Source organism: Oncorhynchus kisutch, linkage group LG12, assembly GCF_002021735.2.
Source record: "Oncorhynchus kisutch isolate 150728-3 linkage group LG12, Okis_V2, whole genome shotgun sequence".
Taxonomy (NCBI): Eukaryota; Metazoa; Chordata; class Actinopteri; order Salmoniformes; family Salmonidae; genus Oncorhynchus; species Oncorhynchus kisutch.
Genome location: NC_034185.2, coordinates 25,502,873 through 25,517,108, shown reverse-complemented (window position 1 = coordinate 25,517,108; position 14,236 = coordinate 25,502,873). Strand labels below are relative to the sequence as shown.

The 14,236-nt window shown below is 44.4% G+C and overlaps 1 protein-coding gene across 1 annotated transcript in view; it reads left to right on the top strand.

Moving 5' to 3' along the window:
• Nucleotides 1-14,236, top strand: part of LOC109900770 (inositol-trisphosphate 3-kinase B) — a 53,956-nt gene that overhangs the window by 31,612 nt on the left and 8,108 nt on the right. Inside the window, exons 3-6 of the mRNA XM_020496569.2 lie at nt 3,928-4,027; nt 4,417-4,630; nt 5,821-6,025; nt 8,593-8,694. Of these exons, the coding sequence (XP_020352158.1) occupies nt 3,928-4,027; nt 4,417-4,630; nt 5,821-6,025; nt 8,593-8,694 (621 nt within the window). The remainder of the gene's footprint in view (nt 1-3,927; nt 4,028-4,416; nt 4,631-5,820; nt 6,026-8,592; nt 8,695-14,236) is intronic.

The following is a 14,236-nucleotide window of genomic DNA, read 5'->3' as shown; positions in this document are numbered from 1 at the left end:
CTGCATCATTATACTTGAACTACTTACTTTTTTAGACCGAGTAACGTCAGGAAAACATTAAAGCATGTGGTCATCTTATTGTGGCGTTGATGTATGTATTGTTGTAGGCCTGTGTTTGTGTGTGCTGTATTTCTAGTGTGCTGTGTTTCAGCTGTGTTGCTGTTATGATCGTGGCCTATCTAAAAAACACATTAACAGGTCTAAGGGGAAAGCTCACACTCAGGCCTGTATCTGATGGCTGGCCCCTGCCTGTCCCCTGAGCACCTCTGCCTCTGACCCCAAGATCAGTCAGTTTCCACCACCTGAAAGACGAGTGTTTCTGAAAGAAGAGTGTGTGTGTGTGTGTGTGTGTGTGTGTGTGTGTGTGTGTGTGTGTGAGAGAGAGAGAGAGAGAGAGAGAGAGAGAGAGAGAGAGAGAGAGAGAGAGAGAGAGAGAGAGAGAGAGAGAGAGAGAGAGAGAGAGAGAGAGAGAGAGAGAGAGAGAGAGAGAGAGAGAGAGAGAGAGAGAGAGAGAGAGAGAGATAGAGATAGAGCACTGTGTGTTTTCACGCACTTACATGTATGTCTGACAAAGGTATGGTAGGATGTGAATACAGTTGAGGTAAACCTTGGTATTGAGTGATGATGAGAGAGGCATTGTCGCTAGAGACATCAATTCAACCAGGTGATGTCACCGTGTGTGTGTGTGTGTGTGTGTGTGTGTGTGTGTGTGTGTGTGTGTGTGTGTGTGTGTGTGTGTGTGTGAGAGAGAGAGAGATAGATAGAGAAAGAGCACTGTGTGTTTTCACGCACTTACATGTATGTCTGATACTCTCTCACACCCACTGTAGTGTGAAGAGCAAGTTGAGTGACTCCCCCCACCGCTGGAGCACAGCAGCACAGTCTCGTGATGAAAAACCAAGCCAGCACTGAGAGGAACTCAGTGAGCGTCTGAATGTAACTTAATCTACCGTGTTACTGAAAGCAGAAGTCCATTGGAGTGGGGGGAAATGGGGGGAGGGAAATATACACACACATTTCCTAGACGCAAAATGCTTATTTTTTTCTTGAGTCAGCGACATTTAAGATTTTACTGCCCTATACCTTATAATCACATCTAGATATCAATCCTTCCATGTATGGGAAGTTGCTTTGTCATTGTTTTTTCTAAGTCAGCTGAGAGAAAATATATAGCCAAGCATATACTGTATCTAACTCCTGATTAAGTAAATTTTAATGGTACTGACTCTTAAGTACTGCTCTTAAACGTCTCACTGAGAGAGAAGGGGCTTCTTGTGACTGACTTCTGTTTGCCAGAATGGCTCTTGTTTGTGCGTTTGTCCTTGCTATTGTGTGTTTGTGTGTGTGAGGGAGGCCCTGAACTCCCAGGCTTGGAACAACGATATTACCCTGCTGGCTCTGGTGCTTGTGGGGAGAGAGACCAGAGTGCTGTGGTTAGTTGGTGGCTAAGGGAAACCCCACATCCATCCATGGTGGAGAGCAGCTAGTGGAGTGAAGAATGCACTGGCCATGCCAAGACGGAAAATTAAAGAGAGCTGTCTCCGGGACGGCCAGTGAGAGGGAATAACACAGTGTAACCATCAGCAGAGCACAGCGACTAGGCTGGAACCGAAAAACACACTCTGCCATTAAATCAAAATCAAATCAAATTGTATTTGTTACATGCTTCGTAACCAACAGGTATAGACTAACAGTGAAATGCTTACTTACTGGTCCTTCCCAACAATACAGAGAGAAAGAAAATAGAGAAATAATAGAAAAGTAAAACGCATAATAATAAATAGATCATTAATAACAATTACTTGGCTATATACGTACATGGGGTACCAGTGCTGAGTTGATGTGCAGGGGTACGAGGTAATTGAGGTAGAATAAAGTGACAGATAGTAAACAGAAGCAGCAGCTTATGTGATGAGTCAAAAAAGTTAGTGCGAAAAGGGTCAACGCAGATAGTCCGGGTAGCTATTTGGTTAACTATTTAAACTGTTTAGCAGTCTTATTGCTTGGGGGTAGAAGCTGTTCAGAGTCCTGTTGGTTCCTCTGACACCGCCTGGTACGGAGGTCCTGGATGGCAAGGAGCTCAGCCCCAGTGATGAACTGGGCCAAATGCACTACCCTCTGTAGCGCCTTGCGGTCGGATGCCAAGCAGTTGCCATACCAAGTGGTGATGCAGCCAGTCAAGATGCTCTCAATGGTGCAGTTGTAGAACTTTTTGAGGATTTGAATGCCCATGCCAAATCTTTTTAGACTCCAAAAGGAAGTTAACTGTTTTAACTGGGGCTCATTAGCCCATGGCTCTGACCGTATGCCCTTAGTTAGATTGATACCATCCTAATGATTTGATAGCAGCAGAAACCTAACACCTTTTCTCTGAGGTGATAGGCTCTCCGTTGAAATGTGCTAGGCTAATGCCCAAATCGATGGGTACTAGATTGCCAAGAACAGTTAGCTAACCATCGGCAGCACTGGACTGGTGTGTGAATCTGACCATCTGGAGGTGTTCCTGCATGAATAGGTGCTCATTATGTGTACACTCTAAACAATACTGGGTTGTCTGGATGACCCGACTGCTTGGTTGCAGGCATTGGTCACTTAGTTGGGTTGTTTTCTTTAACAAGAGTAGGTTTGGGTTGTTTATGCTGGGTTATTGGTGCTGGGTTATTGAGATATGACCCAGCGAGTCAGATCAGGAGATTGGAGGCGTAGTTTAGTAGGGTCGTGGCTTTCATATAGTTATTTTTAGCCACCCGTGAGAGTAAATGTCATTGCTGTTTATCTGTACACATGTTAAGTTGAAACATTTACATTCCCTAAAAGCCAATGGAAATCCCATTGTTGGGATAGATACCACCTTATAGAAGAATGTATAAAATTCACCCAAAAAATTAAGGAACATTTCAACTGTAAAGTTAACATGACTCTCACTGGTGGCCAATAAGATCTATCTGAAATCCACGCCTCCAATAAGCCACTCCTCCTGAAAATAACCTGAGGATTACATTAAAAAAGACCCAGCTGCTAGATCAACCCAGCAGCATGAAAATAAAAGTACCCAATTGATGATTAAATTGACCCATGTTTGGGTAATCCCAACAACCCAACATGTTGGGTTATTCACGCAACCCAACTGGCTGGGTCAAAATAACCCAGCGTGTGTCCTGTCCAATATTTACCCAGCACTGGGTTACCAAAGAATCCAAATTGGGTTGTTTTTAACCCAGCATTGTTTTGTGTTAGAGCAGCAAGAGCAACTAAATACGCTTTTATCTCCAATCAATGAGCTGGATACTCACTTCAGACTTCAGACTGTTATTATGAGCTGGGTTGGAGGAAGTATATTATACCATTTTCTGAGTTATACTGAAATAACTGGTATTATCACTTTTTCCTACAGCCACAAATAGTTTAATTCATTTCAAGTGAGAAAGCATTTGTACTCTAGTGTAAGAAACTGCAGATTCTTCTCCTCAGCAGTCAGGTGGAGAGACACTGGATGTCTTATGTATGCAAATGATGTTTTTTTGTTTTTGTTTCTACTTCTTGTTGCTGTTTCTACTTGTTGATGTTGTTTCCTGTGGTCTGTAATTATTCTGTGGTGTATGCTAATATTGGTTCAAATGTGTGCCTGACTCTGTGACTGTCTTCTGTGAGAGAAATCCCTGTTTGAATCATAAACGGCTAAATAATACACTCAACTACATCAATGAATGACAACAAAAGGAGTCAAATGTTAATGTGTGGTGGGCTGTATTCTAAATGTAATAAAGTAACAATGCCGTCCACACACAACAGAGCATTGTTCTGTGTTTTTTGGCTCTTGTAATACTACAGTGCTTGTAATGATGTCTGAAAACAGACAAGGATTGTGCGAGGAACACAACGCACAGTAGGTTTACTCAAAGCGTCCTCTGTTTGTTATCCATACAGCACAAGTCATGGAAGAAGATCAAGAACATTGTCCACTGGTCTCCATTCGTCATGTCTTTCAAGAAGAAGTACCCTTGGATCCAGCTGGCTGGTCATGCAGGTAGGCCTTGACAACGCTGCCTCTGGAATGTGGGGATTCTGGGATAAGGCTATGGAAGGAATGTGTGTTCTGTGTTCCGCTCTCATTCTCCTGGCTGGATTGGATACGATGCAGTGGCCAATGGCCAGTGTGTTTGAAATTCAAATCTAGTCTCAGGCTAAGTGTTGGGATATACTTGCAAATCATATATTCAAAGGCTCAGTACTAGGGCATAACTAAAGGTTCATCCTGTTTGTATATACTGTAGCTAGGCTATCTGAAATGGAATGGTCCATTCAGAATCAGATACAACCTTTTCTTTAGCAACAGGACAAAACAAAGTAAAGCAGGCTTACTGTTAACACTGAACATCCTCTAATGTTTCTATTTCATGTTTTGGTTCCTCCCAGGCAGTTTCAAGGCAGGGGCTAACGGGCGTATCCTGAAGAAGCACTGTGACTGTGAGCAGCGCTGCTTGGATTGGCTGATGAAAGACGTGCTGCGTCCCTACGTACCGGCCTACCACGGAGACGTGGAGAAGGACGGGGAGAAGTACAACCAGATGGATGATCTGCTCTCTGAGTTCGACCTGCCCTGCGTCATGGACTGCAAGATGGGTGTCAGGTGAGTGTGGGTTGACGGACCTTTATTGGCAGGTGCATCTCTTTGTTGAAGTTACACATAGGCACATATCTCAGTTTACCCTCTGGATATCCTAATCTAAACTTTTTTGGGGTGAATGAAAATAGACCTTAGATCAGCGTTAGACATCATTGTAGCTCTCAGATCTCTTTGTTCCATTTTGACAGGTTAGGGTAAGGTCCAATATTCAATCAGGCAGACATCCATTAGGCGTAAGGTCTAAGAGTGACCATCACACTCCCCTAGAGAGGAGATATGTACTGTAGCCAGCTGGCCCTTCACAGACACACCATGACTTAAATCAGCCTGTATTGGGAAACAAGTATTGGGAAACAACTTCCATTCCTTTGGGTTCATTATTGGGCTGCCGAACTCCACATACTATACGTGTTATCGTTGTCAAAATCTCCCTTGTTAAGTTTACATCAGATGTATATCAGATATGGGTATACCGAGACACTTTGCAAAGTTATTACTGACCAGTGAAATATTGGAGACTCTTCTGAGGCACTTTGAACTGGGTGCTAACAGGTCAGGCTTGTTTTGCTACAGTATCCTGTACTCTACCGCTGTGACGAATAGCTTTGTTGCCGGGTGGCCTTCATCACTCTCCCTGCTATATCCCTCTCCTCTCATCTCCTTTCCTCTCTAGCACAACTTTTGTTGTGTGACCCTTCTCTGGAATGGCCGGAATGTTAGGAAATGATAAACCAGCCCCTCCAAACACAACAATTTGGTGCAGTGCTAACAGACTAAAGTCTGGCCTGTTCTTGAGGTAGCTGGCTAGTGAGAAGGAGAATTTGAATCTAGGAAAGGTTAAGACAATCCCTTATTCAGAGATGAACTGAAGAGAAGGGATCCCCTCCTCCTGTCTTCACTGCAATAATAATTCCACAGTATAATTATTATGTGAAAGAAAACAGTTTCTCTTCTTCATTCACATGTTGTCCCTTGGGGCATGATCACTCAACGGCTTTGTCAGACAACATCTGAATGATCAATATTGTATTGCACAATGTTTGCACAGTGATTGTATTCTAAGAAGTAGAGTCAAATTATCCTTTATATTGGCTCATAAAAGGAAATTAATTTGGTTGCTGGACTGGTTACAACATAAAATCTCATTCAACAAAGTCAGTACCAAACAGATGTGGCTTCTCTGTCCACCAAAGGACGTACCTGGAGGAGGAGCTGACCAAGGCCCGTAAGAATTCCAGTCTGAGGAAGGACATGTACCAGAAGATGGTGGAGGTGGAACCCCTGGCGCCCACCCCCGAGGAGCAGGAGCAGCAGGCGGTCACCAAGCCCCGCTACATGCAGTGGAGGGAGACCATCAGCTCCACCGCTACCCTGGGCTTCCGCATCGAGGGCATCAAGGTAAGCCACGGGACAGATTATGTACTGGGGTATACGGTAGAGCAGGGGTCGGCAACAGGAGTGTTTTTTGGGGGGGGATCAAAAATGACTATAAAATCTCCAGGAAATTCAGCAAGAAAATCGGTTTAATTAAGGAAATCTGTTCCTAGCTTTTGCCATGAATTTTCTAAAAGGAGACGTATACGAGCGTGTCTCAATGTAATCAACGTTTCAAATAAAATAAAAAACATTTGGGCTTAGTTGTAGTAAATTTAGCAGAGTACAAATTATGATAATTATGTTCCGTCCCCCTGACCATCCGCTCTGACAAAAATGGTCCCTTGGCTGAATCTAGTTGCCTATCCCTGCAGTGGAGTGATGCATTGTGCTATAAAGTCATACTCTGTAAAACTAATTTAACAGTTCATTATTGGTGGAGTGATGCATTGTGCTATAAAGTCATACTCTGTAAAACTAATTTAACAGTTCATTATTGGTGGAGTGATGCATTGTGCTATAAAGTCATACTCTGTAAAACTAATTTAACAGTCCATTATTGGTGGAGTGATGCATTGTGATATAAAGTCATACTCTGTAAAACGAATTTAACAGTCCATTATTGGTGGAGTGATGCATTGTGATATAAAGTCATACTCTGTAAAACTAATTTAACAGTCCATTATTGGAGGAAGTAAACACTATAGGAAAGGTGACCAAATACTCCATCTGTCAGTCTGTACACTCAGTAGTTACTAGTTGATTTTATAATAATTAAAACAGTAATAATGTGAAATTGAGAGTATAATTCCACTTAGAAGGGCTGACCTTGATGGTCCTGCTTGGTTTGTGTACAGACATACCCTGCAGTCGCCCCTTAATAGCATTCTTCATACTGAGGGTTGCCAGGGCCAACAGGAAGGAATACCCTCTATTTGGTGTCAGTGTGTATAGAGTGTGTTGCGTGTTTTTTTCACACACAGGGCCTGCTTGTGACACCTCTACTGACAGTAACTTCAGTTGCTGACATGTCCCATTTGCTCCTACACACCATCAGTCTCCTTCAAGCTGCAACTAATAGATTCAATGCAGCAGCACACAGACAGACAGACTGACAGACAGCCTGATTATGTGATTCTGCCTTAGTAAACCTAAGCACACTAATAATCCTATTCGGAGAAAGCTGGGTGCAACAACAAAAAGAGCACATCTGCAACATATTCTTCCTAGGCAATTAGATTACATGGGTCTAATTCCTCCTAAAGCCAAGAGGGAGACATCCTGGCTATGTTTGGGCCGTAACACCATCTTCCAGAATCTGTCTCCTCTAATGAGGCCCTGATATTTGACTCTGGAGGGCTTAAGACAGATGTGAATAGGATGAATAGTTCAGACTGGACTGGCAGCGTAGGGAGCAGTAGCAGCAACAGGGCTGTCCGGAGTTTCCACTCCTCTGTCTCTCTTTCCCGACTCCAGCCATGTCCATAGATGGCCACGGCCCGCAGAGCTTTGATGGTTCTCTCTGTTGTCATGACACCAGGGGTTGCCCTCGGAGACTGTCTGTAGAATCAAAAGGTTCTATGAGTTTTTAGCACACAGCTGCTGTTGTGTCTGTTTGGCCCCAGCTCAATGCCCATATTATTATCTGCCTGCATTTCTACGGAGACAGTATACCACGGTAGAGCACGGTGCTGTGGTAGAGTTAGAATATGAGCACATTAAGTGTGTGGAGACACGTCCTCTTGTCTTAGATGATGCAAAACGTTAGGCCATTTTCCTGTTTTAGTCACCTCTTTCAGCAGGGTTTTGCTGCTTAATAGTATAGTACAGTCCACTAGTATAGCACTGAGTAGTAGGAATAATGCTTCCCATCCGAAACTGTTTGGATGAATTTGTGCATACAGTATATTATGATGACATTTTGTGATGTTTTAGACTTCGGTGAGGTTTTTTTTCGGCTGTCCGGGCAGACAATTATTTTTCTGGAGGCAAGCCGAAGTCAGTAGCCGAAGTCAGTAGCCGAAATCGGTAGCCGAAGTCTACGCCCCTTCGTTGGTGATTGGTCAACAGTAGGGATTCTTCAATAAAGTCTTTGTTGTCATTCAACGAGAGATGACTCGTTTTCATGCACATTTTTTCAGTTGGAAATACTGCACCAAACATCTCAGTTACAGTAGATATAAAATTGATATAAAATAAGATCTCCTCTGCAAAAACATCCAAATGAATGACTGATTTCTTAAGTTATCTTAGATGAATTCTGACTATTTTGAGGAAGCGTATACTGGCTACAGCTTCTCAAAATGAACAAACTATTGCCTCTTATTCTTTTAAGGGAGTATGCGAGCACACTCGTTCGGTTTGCCTAGCTGACTTTCGCTAGCCGCCAGCCTAACTGAAGCATGCTGATGCCACGGTATGGGTCTGACTTCTGAAGTTCTTTGCCTCCCCTTGAATAACAGAGGCCATTTGTATCAAGCTAGCAGTGTGTGTCACAGGTATACGGGGACCTCAGACATCATGTAATTGTTGGAGGCCCCATCCTGCTGGACTCTAAAAATATCTGCCTTTCTTTCCCTTCGTCTGTGCAGAAGGAAGACGGGACAATAAACAGAGACTTTAAAAAGACCAGGAGCAGGGAGCAAGTGACAGAGGCATTCAACGACTTTGTCAAAGGAAACCAGAACATCCTGGTGAGTGTGTGTGCATATGTCTCTGTGATTCTTTCGGGGTGTGTTTGTGTGTGAGCCGGAGCCCCCTAATGCTCCGGCAGACCTCTCCCTGCCCCATGGTCAAATGGCCCCTGGAGGGAACTCCCAAGGACTTCCACCTCTCTAATGGCCCAGGAAGTGAGGTCATAGCCGGGACGGCTGTGTGTGATTTAGGTCTCCCGGGGTCCTGGAAACAGAGCAGGGAAATTAAACACTCAAACAAGATGTCCTCCATTCCACATTGGTTTGTCATGTGTTTATCTAGTACCACTAGGCCCAAGCCAAACACACTGTATCTGTCACTGTGTGGTGGGCCTTGGCCCTACCGTTGTGCACTTAACTGTCACTCATGTGTGGTCTTCATCTCTCTCTCTACTGAGCTGAGCTGTTGTCCCATAGGGTTTTGCACTATGGAGTTATCATAATTCATAGAATGGTCTGTTTATGGGTAATGTTCTGTAATGAATACAGTACCTGTATCTACAAAGCGTCTCAGAAAAGGGCCTAAGAATCCAGTAGCGGTGTGTGGGTAAAATCACTGTGGAAGCCAAGCCAGGAAAAAACTACTATTACATATTGCTATTGACCTATAACATGGTCAATCAAGTTAATGTTTCCAACAGTTTACTAAACTTCTACTGATTTAGAACCACAGAGAGCTACAACAAGTGAGCACTGCATCCACTATTCCAGCACCATTTCAACTTTTAAACATAATCAAATCAACTAGGCTATGGGGGCTGATTCCAATTTAGGAAATTACGCCTTTCTTACGCACGGCTTTCCTACCCAGTTCTCAGTAGTTGGTATTCAGACTTACCTTAGGCAGGTTTGTAATGTGCTTTGCCGGTGTGGTTCCCTTGCACGCGCTGAATAAATGTAATTCAACTGCTGAAAACCCTCCCACTTGCTGGCCAACAGATTTTCTCGTGGAGTTTTCATTCTATAGGGATTTCAGTACATTTATCTTAAGCCATCCCTTTAAATACGGTTTACCTTTAATTGGACTTTTGTCCACAGACTAGAATACATTGAGAGAACAAGGTCAGAAAATTGGGATCAAAGAAAGAATGCCATCTATGCATCTTTGTCTCCGTTTCAGCACCAACTGGTAAATAAGAAAATACTGTGATCTTGTAGATTATTTAGGCACATTTTAGGGTTAGGGAAATTGTTTGGAGAGCCTTTAAGCACAACACATATTGATGAGTAAAAAATACAGTGGTTTGATTCATCCTGTTGTCATAATCAATTTCAATCCATGAAATAATGGAAGGTGTAACACATGGAATGGAACATTTGTGGAATGGATTGAAGCTAAATGGACACTACTGTACAAATTGAAGGAAACTTACACTGAAGTGACAGTTATAAATGTATGTTACTTATAGTGGCTAATATTTTATTTTTTTACCCAATTTCGTGGTATCCAATTGTTAGTAGTTACTATCTTGTCTCATCGCTACAACTCCCATACGGGCTCAGGAGAGACAAAGGTAAAGAGCCATGCATCCTCCGAAACACAATCCAACCAAGCCACACTGCTTCTTAACACTGCGCATCCAACCCGGAAGCCAGCCACACATATGCGTCGGAGGAAACACTGTGCACCTAGTGACCTGGTCAGCTTGCACTGTGCCCGGCCTGCCACAGGAGACGCTAGTGTGCGATGAGACAAGGATATCCCTACCGGCCAAGGCCTCCCTAACCCAGACGACGCTAGGCCAATTGTGCTTCGCCCCATGGACCTCCCAGCCACGGCTGGCAGCGACAGAGCCTGGGCTCAAACCAAGAGTCTCTGGTGGCGCAGCTAGCACTGCGATAGACCACTGCGCCACCCGGGAGGCCCAGTAGCTAATATTTAACATGATACAAATTGTAAAAAAGAAGAGAGGAAAGCCTGGGCATAGACTATAATTAAAACATTCTAAAGCGCATACATCAGCTCAGCAGGTTCAGCCCTAAAGAAGCCTATGGCTTGGGTGTCCAAATTTCATCCACGCAAATTATGAGGGCACACAATACAAATTCAGAACAATGGCACAACTATTTATAGCCTATTTCACTGTGGAAAAGGGGCCGCAATACATGTCATGATGATATGATTTTCGGTTTGATTCCATATGGCTGGTTTCACATTCGTCTCCAGAAATTTTAAGGTCAGCAGGTAGCCTAGCGGTTAAGAGTGTTGGACCTGGAACCGAAAGGTTGCTTGTTTGAATCCCCATGCAGTCTGTGTGAAAAATATGCTGATGTTCCCCTGGGGGAGGTACAGTAGTTAACCCTAATTGCTCTTGTAAGTCCCTCTGGATAAGAGAGTTTGCTAAAATGTACATACATTTAAATATAGGGAACAATTTATATTTACAATCCTCTTATCCAAACGGATTACTCATTTACCTAGCTCTTATCCATTTATAAATTACAGTGCATGGAGAATGCTGTTATTTCTATCGGGAAAAAAGTACACCGAACATAAATATAGACGCAACATCAAATCAAATTTTATTTGTCACATACACATGGTTAGCAGATGTTAATACGAGTGTAGCGAAATGCTTGTGCTTCTAGTTCCGACAATGCAGTAATAACCAACAAGTAATCTAACTAACAATTCCAAAACTACTGTCTTATACACAGTGTAAGGGGATAAAGAATATGTACATAAGGATATATGAATGAGTGATGGTACAGAGCAGCATAGGCAAGATACAGTAGATGGTATCGAGTACAGTATATACATATGAGATGAGTATGTAAACAAAGTGGCATAGTTAAAGTGGCTAGTGATACATGTATTACATAAGGATACAGTCGATGATATAGAGTATAGTATATACGTATGCATATGAGATGAATAATGTAGGGTAAGTAACATTAAATAAGGTAGCATTGTTTAAAGTGGCTAGTGATATATTTACATCATTTCCCATCAATTCCCATTATTAAAGTGGCTGGAGTTGAGTCAGTGTCAGTGTGTTGGCAGCAGCCACTCAATGTTAGTGTTACTGTTTAACAGTCTGATGGCCTTGAGATAGAAGCTGTTTTTCAGTCTCTCGGTCCCAGCTTTGATGCACCTGTACTGACCTCGCCTTCTAGATGATAGCGGGGTGAACAGGCAGTGGCTCGGGTGGTTGATGTCCTTGATGATCTTTATGGCCTTCCTGTAACATCGGGTGGTGTAGGTGTCCTGGAGGGCAGGTAGTTTGCCCCCGGTGATGCGTTGTGCAGACCTCACTACCCTCTGGAGAGCCTTACGGTTGAGGGCGGAGCAGTTGCCATACCAGGCGGTGATACAGCCCGCCAGGATGCTCTCGATTGTGCATCTGTAGAAGTTTGTGAGTGCTTTTGGTGACAAGCCGAATTTCTTCAGCCTCCTGAGGTTGAAGAGGCGCTGCTGCGCCTTCTTCACGATGCTGTCTGTGTGAGTGGACCAATTCAGTTTGTCTGTGATGTGTATGCCGAGGAACTTAAAACTTGCTAGCCTCTCCACTACTGTTCCATCGATGTGGATAGGGGGGTGTTCCCTCTGCTGTTTCCTGAAGTCCACAATCATCTCCTTAGTTTTGTTGACGTTGAGTGTGAGGTTATTTTCCTGACACCACACTCCGAGGGCCCTCACCTCCTCCCTGTAGGCCGTCTCGGCGTTGTTGGTAATCAAGCCTACCACTGTTGTGTCGTCCGCAAACTTGATGATTGAGTTGGAGGCGTGCGTGGCCACGCAGTCGTGGGTGAACAGGGAGTACAGGAGAGGGCTCAGAACGCACCCTTGTGGGGCCCCAGTGTTGAGGATCAGCGGGGAGGAGATGTTGTTGCCTACCCTCACCACCTGGGGGCGGCCCGTCAGGAAGTCCAGTAGCCAGTTGCACAGGGCGGGGTCGAGACCCTGGGTCTCGAGCTTGATGACGAGCTTGGAGGGTACTATGGTGTTGAATGCCGAGCTGTAGTCAATGAACAGCATTCTCACATAGGTATTCCTCTTGTCCAGATGGGTTAGGGCAGTGTGCAGTGTGGTTGAGATTGCATCGTCTGTAGACCTATTTGGGCGGTAAGCAAATTGGAGTGGGTCTAGGGTGTCAGGTAGGGTGGAGGTGATATGGTCCTTGACTAGTCTCTCAAAGCACTTCATGATGACGGAAGTGAGTGCTACGGGGCGGTAGTCGTTTAGCTCAGTTACCTTAGCTTTCTTGGGAACAGGAACAATGGTGGCCCTCTTGAAGCATGTGGGAACAGCAGACTGGTATAGGGATTGATTGAATATGTCCGTAAACACACCGGCCAGCTGGTCTGCGCATGCTCTGAGGGCGCGGCTGGGGATGCCGTCTGGGCCTGCAGCCTTGCGAGGGTTAACACGTTTAAATGTCTTACTCACCTCGGCTGCAGTGAAGGAGAGACCGCATGTTTTCGTTGCAGGCCGTGTCAGTGGCACTGTATTGTCCTCAATCCTGGTCCGTGACTGGGCTGGATTTCTTCCTGTAGTCCGTGATTGACTGTAGACCCTGCCACATGCCTCTTGTGTCTGAGCCGTTGAATTGAGATTCTACTTTGTCTCTGTACTGACGCTTAGCTTGTTTGATAGCCTTGCGGAGGGAATAGCTGCACTGTTTGTATTCGGTCATGTTACCAGACACCTTGCCCTGATTAAAAGCAGTGGTTCGCGCTTTCAGTTTCACGCGAATGCTGCCATCAATCCACGGTTTCTGGTTAGGGAATGTTTTAATCGTTGCTATGGGAACGACATCTTCAACGCACGTTCTAATGAACTCGCACACCGAATCAGCGTATTCGTCAATATTGTTATCTGACGCAATACGAAACATATCCCAGTCCACGTGAAGGAAGCAGTCTTGGAGTGTGGAGTCAGCTTGGTCGGACCAGCGTTGGACAGACCTCAGCGTGGGAGCCTCTTGTTTTAGTTTCTGTCTGTAGGCAGGGATCAACAAAATGGAGTCGTGGTCAGCTTTTCCGAAAGGGGGGCGGGGCAGGGCCTTATATGCGTCGCGGAAGTTAGAGTAACAATGATCCAAGGTCTTTCCACCCCTGGTTGCGCAATCGATATGCTGATAAAATTTAGGGAGTCTTGTTTTCAGATTAGCCTTATTAAAATCCCCAGCTACAATGAATGCAGCCTCCGGATAAATGGTTTCCAGTTTGCAAAGAGTTAAATAAAGTTTGTTCAGAGCCAACGATGTGTCTGCTTGGGGGGGGGGATATATACGGCTGTGATTATAATCGAAGAGAATTCTCTTGGTAGATAATGCGGTCTACATTTGATTGTGAGGAATTCTAAATCAGGTGAACAGAAGGATTTGAGTTCCTGTATGTTTCTTTCATCACACCATGTCACGTTAGCCAGCATGGTCCCAGTTCTTCCATGACCTGCATACTCAGCAGACATGTCACCCAGTGAGCCTGTTTGAGATGCTCTGGATCGATGTGTACGACAACGTGTTCCAGATCCCGCCAATATCCAGATCCTGCCAACATGCAACAATTTCAAAGATTTTACTGAGTTACAGTTCAT